This window comes from Poecilia latipinna, unplaced genomic scaffold, assembly GCF_001443285.1.
Source record: "Poecilia latipinna isolate Pla-1442-1.1 unplaced genomic scaffold, P_latipinna-1.0 Scaffold1250, whole genome shotgun sequence".
NCBI lineage: Eukaryota > Metazoa > Chordata > Actinopteri > Cyprinodontiformes > Poeciliidae > Poecilia > Poecilia latipinna.
In genome coordinates this window covers 162,635-173,744 of record NW_015113866.1, presented here as the reverse complement: position 1 = coordinate 173,744, position 11,110 = coordinate 162,635, and the positions used below count along the sequence as shown (strand labels likewise).

General features: G+C 35.7%; 1 protein-coding gene across 1 annotated transcript in view; it reads left to right on the top strand.

Annotated features, from left to right (window-relative positions):
• Nucleotides 1-8,019: 8,019 nt before the first annotated feature.
• The window catches only part of ptpn23a (protein tyrosine phosphatase, non-receptor type 23, a), a 19,401-nt gene continuing 16,310 nt past the window's right edge, over nucleotides 8,020-11,110 (top strand). Inside the window, exons 1-2 of the mRNA XM_015054402.1 lie at nucleotides 8,020-8,260; nucleotides 10,257-10,331. Coding sequence (XP_014909888.1) covers nucleotides 8,177-8,260; nucleotides 10,257-10,331 — 159 coding nt within the window. The 5' untranslated portion in view covers nucleotides 8,020-8,176. The remainder of the gene's footprint in view (nucleotides 8,261-10,256; nucleotides 10,332-11,110) is intronic.

Sequence of the window (11,110 nt, the reverse complement as noted above, 5' to 3'; positions counted from 1 at the left end):
GGATAATGAAGATGTTTGTAACAGTCACCATGAAGTGGGATTTTCCAGCCAACTTCCTGGTAAAACAGCCGTGAGATCACTAATTGAGATAATATGTAAATATGATAATATTCCTTTGGAGCAAATAATGAGAGTAAACGAGAGTCCATTCTGGTGAGGGCTTTCATCCTTCAGACTCTGTCTTCATTTCATGCTTTCAACTAACTTTTCCTCATTAGTCATAATATTACTGAAGTAAAAGTAAAATATATGATGTGGTAAAACTACTGCCAAATTTTTTTTTATTTTTTTTTATAAACCTTTCTCAAGTAAATGTAGCTGAGGAAATACCATCTCCGTTCATAGTGTTAAATCAGTTTTAAACCATGTTGTTGCACCATTTTTTATTTTTTACTTTTATCAATCAGATTTAGTTTTACTGTAACACAGTCACAATAAAGATAGAAAATATTTTTAATTATTTATCATGATGTTGGCATTAAACATAGTGGTGTATGACACTTTTGAGAGTCATTGTATGACTCTTTTTTCTACTAATATTAATTGTATGAAATATCAATTCAGAAGTTGCTAACACCAAACTACAGTATGGGGGCTGTTGGCATAAACTGTCATCAGTAAACCTTAATTACTTCTTTTGCATACATACTGTTACAAAGAAGCAAGATTTGAATCTAGTTTGTTACGCATCAAGTTTTCTCTTCTTGCATTTCCAACAAAGTCCATTTCCAGTTAATAATGCCTCACTGTAGGATAACAATAGTAGAAAAAATATGACAACCATAATGTGTAAATACAATTTGCCTAGTTCATGTGAAATCAGCTTTTAGCAAAAATCACAATGCATAAGACATGTTCTCTGTGCTTCCAAAACAAAAATATCTAGATAGAACATGAAAAAAATCACTAACCATGATGGAAACTTATGTTTTCAACACCTAAAGGCAGTTGCCATGTCAGTAATAATCTTGAATTTGTTGTGATTTCAATCTCACATTGCCTGGCACATTAGCATTTAGACTCAATTCCAATAAAAATGTCAGAGTATGTGCTCAGATCATGGGATTTTGGTAATTGAAAGTTAAAGTATTTTGCGCTTTTCAAAATGATTCCTACTTTCATTTCACCTTTCCTTTCCCAAAAATAAATCCCTCATTCTAACTTTTGCATTGTGAAATGCTAGTGTGTGAATTGACCAAACAGATAGGGGAAGAGGAAACATAGGTCACAACTTTGATTCCAAGAAAAGATAAGGTGTGTCAGTGAACTGACGTGACGTCTGTTGAAGTGTCCTTGAGCCCAACACAGAGCTCCTATCTTCACAATATGGGTCACCCTGGATAAGAAAGGATGAAGTGCTCTTACTGTAATTGCTTCGTGATTATCTTTGGTGGGACAATTCACCGCTACTGTGTAATCAGAGGGCCATCTTCACATATCCTGGCAGTAATATGGTGCAGACAAAGACGAATGGAAAGTAAAGTTTCATTGCACTATCTGCACTATCTCTACTGCATGATACTTACATGCAGCGTATGAAGAGACACAGAAGATTTCTTTACTGTCAGATTTTTCCTGCTTAAAGGCAGTCTGGATTACTAAAATATTTCTATTTACCAGGATAATTAGCAAGATAATTTATTGTTTATTGGACTTGTTTCACATTAGATAATGAGACTCCCTTACTCTTTTCAGTCAACATCTAAACATCTTTTACTTTTTTCCTAGGGTTGCAAAGCATGTCTGTTTCTGCTACTGCTGTTATAACATATTGGTTTGATTAGATTTATTTTTTTAAAGGGACAGTGCAATTTAATACAACAAATGAAAATTCACTAGTTTAAAAAGCCAGAATAAGCAAAAATACTATTTTTCATAGATAATTTTTACAAAGGGTAACTAGAACTTGGATTGGGAATGAGTTTAGTTACAATAAATAACTGCATTTTAACTATAACCACAATCATTTTAAGCCTAATGCCACTACTGACAAAACATGAGCCTTTCTTATGAAGTAGTAAGTGACAGTAATAGAAATAAAGAATAAAGACTATTTCCTAGCCTTCAAATAAGTATTTTCTGTATATAGAATCCCTGCCAACATCTTGACATCCCAACAGAATCATCCGAGGGGATGATGAAATTTGTAGAGCACTTTCGAAGCTTCAGAACAGCATCATCACTGGGAAAAACCATCTCTTATTTAAAGTTCATGGTTTTCAAACTCAGCTGAGAGTAAACAGGAATGCTGCCACTAGTACTGGGTGTACAAGCATCACTCAGAATTTCTTATGCAATGTCAGAGTCTCTGCTGCACTTGAATTTTTCAGAGTTTCAGAGTACAAGTGTGGAGAACTCATAGGCTCAAACGTCTTTGCTATTTTTGTACTTTCATACTTTTTAATACCTGCTGTTTTAAGCAAAGCCAGTGTGTCTTTCTTTAAAGAGTGCAGGCTGCTCAGTATTCAGAGTGCGAAACCCACGTGTTGTCGGCTCAGTCTGCTGCCCCTGCCAAGTGATGATGAACTGTTGGCCCAAGGCTGCTTGCTGGCTGCAGGTGTGAGCCATCACTGTGGTCACCATTCTTTCCTATCACCAGCTCCGCTGACACCATGTCCCCTTCCTTCCATAAGATAGCAGTCAGTCTATTTGGTTGACAGCCAGATACAGTGAATTCACAGCTGGTGTGCATTATTGTAATCAGTTCCAAGAAGTTATGCAACCACAAAGAAAAAAGTTTTCATAACTCTGCCCCTGCAAAGAATTACAAGATAAAACCTTGAAACTCACACCACAAAGCAGTAAAGGTACTCTGTTCTGTGTTAAAAGAAAAATGGCTTCATGAAATGAATAACTTTGGGGGCTTTTTTCAGAAACTTTCTCTAATGTCTTTCATTTGCTTGAATATTTGGATTTATTTTGTCTTATTAGCATAACTCTACTAATTAGTTGTTCTGCAGTGTCTTTGTTGGCAGTGATGATGCTTAAAGGTGTTTCTTTCTTGTTATCCCACAAGATAAACAGTTAATCCCCCTGCAAGGATGTTCCTTCTTTACTTACTTGAAAGAAAGTAGATGTCACATTCCTTCCATCTGGTCCATGTATGCACACTTTCCATGTATGTTTGTGTTTTCCTACTTTTTTTAAACCCTAAAATATAAATATTTTCAGTTGCAAGTTAACAACTGTTGCTGCAAAATCTATAATCCACACAAACAAAGGTATTTTTGCTTAAATATCCATGAAAAACAAGAATATCAATTTTTGAAAATGAGAAATGAAGCCTAGAAAAATTCCCCAAGCCAATTTTAATTGCTATCTAATACTTTTTGGTAATTTATTCCCATTTTAATTCTACTCATCAGATTTAGGTGGCACATCTGGAGGCAAAACTTAATCAGTGAAGAGGTTAATTGAATTTTAAATTGAAAGAGAATGAATGGGAAATTAATTTGACAACTACTCTGCAGCTGCTGCAGTGAGATGTTGGCTGAATTAAATGTATTTTCTTTGTTATTCCTGCTAAACACAAAGCTTGAATAATTAAATAAACATTTATTACAATTGGCAATATTACCTCAGGCTAAATTAGATTTTGCATATTTAACTCTGGCAAAACAACAGAAACAAAATTCATCAGAAAAAATATCTAAAAATGTGTCCTTTCAGAGAAAATTAGAAAATAACTTCTGAACAAATCTGAGAAATAAAATGAAAATCTAAATACACAATATTCATCCAACCATTCTCTGCATCTGCTTATTCCTGTTAGGAACATGTTAAACTCCTAACATGTTAGAAGTATATCTCTTTTTGACATGGAGTAGAACTATGGAGCATGCATATGCAGGAAAATCCAGTAGTTTTCAAAACATTGCATAAATATTGTCCTTGATTGACTGATTTTTGGACAAATATTTCGGTGACTGTCTGCTTGTGCTTCATAGATGTAGTGCCGATGTACAACAACCTTCAGTGTAGATTGTTGTTACTCAGGGCTACATTCACACAGCAGACAAATGTGACCCAAAGCTGATCTTTTTTGCTCAGATATGATCAATATCTGACTTTTTCAAAGCAGTCTTAACAACCCAATTCCAAATTTTCCACCCACACCCCAAAATCAAATGTGTGTATCACATGGATACATGGATACATATCCAATAGTTTTCAAAGCGTCTGCAGTCTGAAAGGTAATTTCGCAGTTTATCCGACTTTTACGTCATTAACCTGAATATACGACACAATTCTGTACCAGTAAAAACCAGACATTGTAAATCTGGACAGTGAAAATTATATTTCTGAAATTATGAAAAAAGTCTGTCAGTGAAGTGCATCACTTCACAATCCCATCACTCCTGAATCCAATATCAAACAGAACATCTTTTACTTCATAAAAAGTCTGCTGGTATTACTTGTGCTTCTCTTTCCTTACCTTATTATCCTTTGTTTAGTTACAACCTTGTGACAATAGTATTGTTCCCATTGTTCAACAACTTTAAAATTAATCCACAGACGGCAGCGTTCATTATTACTTTCATAAACAGTGTGTCTCTGTGTATGGGATGAGTAGAGTTAATCTAAAAGAGAAATTAAGAGAAAATTTTCAGTGGATTTGATTGTTTTTTGTCTTTAAAATGTAAACAATTGATTCTCGGAGTAAACATTTTTTTCCCCAAGCCTAGTTGAAAGTTTTCTTTTAGCTATAAAATTCCTGTTAAAGTAAAAACACGTGACTGCACAATGATGTCCCCCTAATGATTCATCCCTGCAGACTCTCAGAGGAACATTTAACACTCACGGCCATGGTGGGTGTTTGTGATTCTTATGTATTCGTGTAATCCTCTCTTACATGCCTAGGTCAAGCTTTGCTGCAGGCCTTACTATCTGTATCCTGGAAAGACCAGGAATCTTGTGCAGAAGTTATCTAATGATGACTGGAAACTCCTACATACCACCTTGAGGTCCCACACACCTCTGTTATGTAAGGCTTTGGTGGGAGCGCACGTGGACCTTTTGTAGTTGTCCTCCAAAATTTCTATCAGCATTTTACTCACACATCGCTGTGGGGTTTTTTGACTATTAGTGTGAGTTCTTTGTTTTTAAAGATAAGCTCTAATCCAGTCTCAAGAGAAATGGTGTTTAAAAGTGGGTGTTGTTGAGTTAAGGACTGCATGCTGGCTGACAGAAAGAGGATGCGGCCACTGAAACCATAGCAATAACAGTTAGAATCTGGTCGCATTTAGAAAATATCAGATGTGTTTTGGAAATTATAGAAAGGCTGAAGCGACATGTTAGCGCCCACAGAGTTTGATTTTTTTCTTCTTTTTTGACTTTATTTCTGCAGTACTTGAATTAATCTCTTCAAACAATTTCCTCTCACCGCTGCTGTTTTGTTCCCTCGAAGCTCAGCTTATTTCTTTCCTCTTCCTCTCATGCCTCCCAGTCACTCACCTGTCTCACCACCTTCTCTAAAACCGCTCTTTTTTCCCCATCACCATATTTTTAAATGTTAATTTCTATTTGTCTGGTATGGACACATCAGTGTTGTACTTTTGAAATGAGCAAGCATGTTCTCTTATCTAACCTTGCTCTAAGGTTTATTGTGTCAGGGGAGAATAATAGCCCTATTTGATATACCTCAATTTTTGTCTATGTTTTGCATTTCTCACCCTTTTTTTCTGTTTGTTGTTGGGTCTAGTGGCCTTTATTTGAAAGTAGTTTGACAGGACAGAGGGTTATGAGAGAGAGAAGACATGCAAATGTCGCCAAGCTGGGAATCAAACCTGCGACCACCGGCATGAGGACTAAGGCCTCAATACATGGGTTGTGCTTTGCCCCTGCGCCACCACAGCACCCCTTCTCACCCTTTTTTAATCTCCTTTGCTTCTGCCTTATTGATCTCTTCCTCATCAATCACTTTTCAGTTCTCTTTATTATGTCACTATTCAATAGCCCCTGTTAATATCTGCTGTCATCCCGCCTTGTCCCTCTACTCCATCCGTCATTCTCATTTACTCTTTGCAACTTATTCAGTGTCTTCACGTCCTTTTGCTTTCTCCCTAACTTGACAGGATTTTCCTCCAGCTGTGTGTCTACCCTCTGAACAAAATGAAGTTTGTAAATTAATTTGGCCTTGATTAAAACAAAAAAGTGGACAACTTTTACAAGATACTATCCATCACATTGCTTCTAACAATAAGCTTCAGCTTAACCTAAGATATGAAATATTCAGTTGAAATCTGTATGTCTCAAACAGTGATGGGATTTATCTTTAAAGCTAGACTTTATTCAATACTGCAGCTAAAAATCTATTGACGCTCTGCCATCTTTTAAACTTGACAAGCTTTATGCAACAGCTTTGAGCTATGTTATCGAACACTTCACCACAAGCCAAGAAAACTCATTTTGTTGTTTTTCTGGCTCACTCTAACTGCTAAGGGCTTTGATATGCTTCACACGAAGCAGCAACTTTCTCAAGCAGATTCATCTTTTTCTTTTTACAAAACCTTGATAAATAAGAAGTTTCTTCCCCCCTAGTATATAATTTGAGCCCAGTCTTTCTATAATGAGGTTTTGTTCATTTACACTCTGAACCTCCAAGAATTTCATTTCCTACAAAAAATTCTGTCATCACACTTTCACAAGACTTGTCGCCTTTCAAAACTCTAAGCTGGTTTTACCGCTTTGCTCAGATCATGTCAGTTTATTAATGAGCACAAGCTGTAGACTGAGAGGAACTTTTGTCTCATTAGTTTAAGCAAGAGAGATGATGCAGGTGTCTGTCACATGTACTTTGAAGTTCTGCAGCCCTGCGACATACAAATATCTGCTACCATGGCAGCTAATCAACCATCGCTGACACTCCAAGGTAATAGAAATCTAAATTCTCATCACTTTTTATTCACTCAGTCATCTTTACTTTAGAAAGAAGTGACGCAGGTGAGTTACTTTACTCATAGCCAGTATTGAACTCATACATCTAAATGAGCTGAATGAGGTTGTTTAAAAGCTGAGGGGTTCTGTTTCTCCAGCTCTTTTCAGATTTAAACATCAAGTCAGTGTAGCACAAATCCAGTGGTTAATATACATTTTGAGATTGCAAGGTTTTTTTGTGTGGTACAAAATGCTATTTTTAATTTGTCTTAGTACAATGAGCAAAGAGAATCACATCAAGAAGAATGTTAAAAAGACAAGAGAACATAGAGTAAAATTGTATGAATATTCATAGGAGCAGTGAATTATTAATGAACAATTTTATGGGTATTATAATAACACTCAGAGGAAGTGTAAAGTACATTTTTAAAACTTTAATCTTTCTCTCTCATCAGGAAGGCCAGCTCTGCCTTAGGATGCCAGTGCAGACAGTGCAGACAGAAGGAATCTATCGGAAATAAAATAACATCAGAGTTGGACAAAGTTTTCAGCATGAAGCTGTTGCTGAACAGGAGAGCTCCTTCAGTGAGAGACTGCTGTGGGTATAAAACATCCTTCATGCTGCCTCCTGCTTCACAAAATCCACCAGTGACACCTACAGACTTGGAAGAGATAAAACAGTCCAAACATGGAAAATTATTAATATTGTTATTAACCAAAGAATAACATCAAATGTTTTTGAATGTTTTATATAACTGTGATGGGAATCTGTGCATTAGTTGTGATATTTGCAGATATATTTTACAGTGCACAAGTTGTTTGTTAATTTCTTGATTGCTTTGTATGTAGATGAAATTCATATATTCTTTTTGTAGAATTGAATATCCTGAAAGAGATATATTTCAATCAGAATGTGACTTTTATATCTATTGTAAATTAGCAATATGTGATTTAACAATGTAATATTGAGAATTTCATATTCATATAGAAAAGTATTTTTTCGATTTTGAACAACCATTTCTACTTTTAAATAATTTTCCAACTTATTATTGTTTCAAGTTGTAAATTGGTAAAGGTTAACCGTTTACTGACTTCTTAATTTATTAACTACATTTCCCAGAAAACCTTTGTGGTGAGGCCTACGTCATGCACGCTATCAGTTTCCGGTTGAAGTGTAAATGGATACATGACACAGTTGTTTGGAGGAAACGATCTTCGGGAAAACACTCCACGGCTAAAACATTACTGACGGGAATTCGACATTAATCCCCGCTGACGGTGTCGTAAGGTGTCGGCCGCGATGGAAGCGGTCCCGCGGATGCCGATGATCTGGCTGGATCTGAAAGAGGCAGGGGAGTTCCAGTTTGGTCCGTCCGTGAAGCAGGTGAGCTGGGTGGGGAATGGAGCAACAGGGCTGAGGTCGAAAGTCAACCAAACTGGGATTATGGAAGACGAGATAATCCAGCCAGGAAGCTAGCGTTAGCCACAGTTCTTCTTGGTAATTTATATGTGGCTTCGTGTGGGATAATAGAAATTTCTAGAAGGGGTATCCGAGGCTAAGCTACGTTATTTCTCTAGCAAACACTCCTGACCACCGCCTTTTGTTTGCTAACGTTAGCCTGCCAGTAAATAAGACGGGAAAAGCTCCAACTGAAATATAATTAGCTTACAGTAAACTAACTCTAATTTAATCAAAATGACAACAGAAAATGGCAAAAAATAGACATTAGTAAAACGATGAGACGGGCCGCTACCGCTGGTGGCCCAGTCAGCCTTCCGACTGGAAAACAGTAAACAGTGATCTCATTGTCACATGCACCTGAAGGGGTTTCAGCTTCACAACTATTAAATGTGTTTCTGTATTTAACCACCAACATCTAAACATACAGGCCGCAACAGTACTGTGCACATTACACATAGAGTAATGTTAATAATTAAAGGAGCTACAAAAGACGCCAGAATCAGATGAAACGTGGATTACAGTTGGATTGAATCCCGTTTTCTAGTGTCTTCCCTGGCGCTTCAATAAAGTAGTGATTAAACTATTATACTGAATTGACATTTCTACCTGAATCTGATGAATCATCAGCTCTCATATGATTTAAATATAGTGGGACTTTCTATTCCTGTTTGTGTAAACAGTTACCTGTCTCACAGATGATTCTGGAAAGCCCAGTCTTTATGAAACAGCAAAAGTATGTCAAACTTTCCCTCTTAACAAATAAATGAAATCTGTACTGGAAATATACTATCAAACATCTAATTAAATTTTAAGCAGATATTATTTATATATCCCAAAATGAGATGTGTCCATTAAACTGCACATTTTAATGGTCACAATGAAACAATTTAATATTATAGATAATGTGTGAGATATCTTCATTTGCTTGAGTTCTACAGGATAACCCTCAACCTCTGGGAATTCAGCCCAATTATAAATAGAAGAAAATATTGAGTGAAAGTTACATGAAATCAGTAAAAGTTCACCTCTGATCTTTGTCTTACAGACTGAGACAATGTCTGTAATTACAATGTCCTTGATTTTAAGAAAACATTTTGGTGTAGGGAAAATAGTGTAGATGTTTGATGTCTAATCTCTTATCATATTAACTTGTTTTTATTTTTGGCTTATGACCCTAAGGAGATGGGATTGTTTTGTTTGGTGTTTTTACCCATCAAAAAAAAAAAAAAATACTCCGGGTCAAAATTTATGCATTCACTTAATAGCCACACATTACCAATTTGTTCCACCTACTTCATGTTTTTTTTTTATCACAAACAATTTTGTTCTAATGTCCCAAACCACAGTTATGCTATAAAATACACTTTTTCTGAAGATTTAATATTACACCCCATTACATTTAACTTCTAGTTTTGATGTCTTGTTTAGACTACTTGACTTACAGTAAAGGCTAGTTTGAACCTTAACAAGTGTTTCTGGATTAACTGCATATCGGGCCTTTACTTGGTGTAAGAAACAAAGCAACACTTTTCTCACATTTGATAGTCAAAACTAGACAGGATGTTCCTTGTTGTGTCACTGGGCATTTTTCCACCAGCCTTGTGACCTTTCTGCATCCATGGCTGAAGCAGCTATGCCTGTCGAAGATTATTTGTCTGCAAGGCTGTTTTCCCTCCTGAACTGACTCGAAGTAGCTTCACTGCTTTACATAGAAGCTAGTGGAGTGATTAATATCCAGGCAAAATAACATGGAAGAGAGTGTTGTTGCTTTTTAACTTTTATTAAAAATGCAACATTAGTATTAGGACTGACTATCTGAAAAACCTTAAGATTAGCGATGATTCTCTGAGTTTTATGTGCAGTTTAATTTATTTTTGTAGTTAAAATCGACTTTCTGCTTTCACTTTCTTCATTGTAGTTCATCCTAAAGAACTACGGAGAGAATCCAGACAACTACAATGAGCAGCTGAAGAAACTGGAGACTCTGCGGCAGGTGGGTAGCATCTAAAACTTTCTCCTAAAACATACTTCTTCTACCTCTGCCAGCTATAAACTCCTGGATGTTTAAATATTCAGCTTATCTATTAAGGAAACAATTGCTACCATGTCCATTTATTTCTGCATGATGGACAAAATAATCAGAACTATTAGCTATTTGCATAAAGACAATCAATAATAGGAATTTCAAGGCATTTGTCCTTTATATTCACTTCTGATTTACTTAATAATATTTTCCTTTAAAAATGTAGCAAACTTTGCTTTATATGTTTGATAACTTAACTGAAAATAAATGCTGAAACAGCTGAAATAGAACCCGTTACTTTTCTATAAAATACAGTAAGATCTTTGTTTACATGTTTTTGCAAAGCTGACTTTGTTCTTCCTCTGTTCAGTCATTTAATGAGTTTGAAAAGCTACTTTTCTACCACCATCTATCAGTTTCACCCTGAATGTTCCCCTGAAGGGAACGATAATTTTAGCTCCGTACAGTAGCTAAAATTATCTTCTTTAATTTGTATATAAGACTTTTATATACTTTTATACAAGTATGCTACATATAGATTATATCAATCTTCTTAAATGAAAAAAGGCATTTTTTTTTTTTTTTTTTTATCAGAGTAACTCCAATGTTTAACCAGGACAACCAGGACAAATATGCAATTTGTTCTTTCATCAAATTACCTTTTGCTACACAAATTACATTATGTCAGTCCTTATAAAACATGCTTTAATATCATAATCTTAATTTATTGCTGTTGTTGTAAACAACAC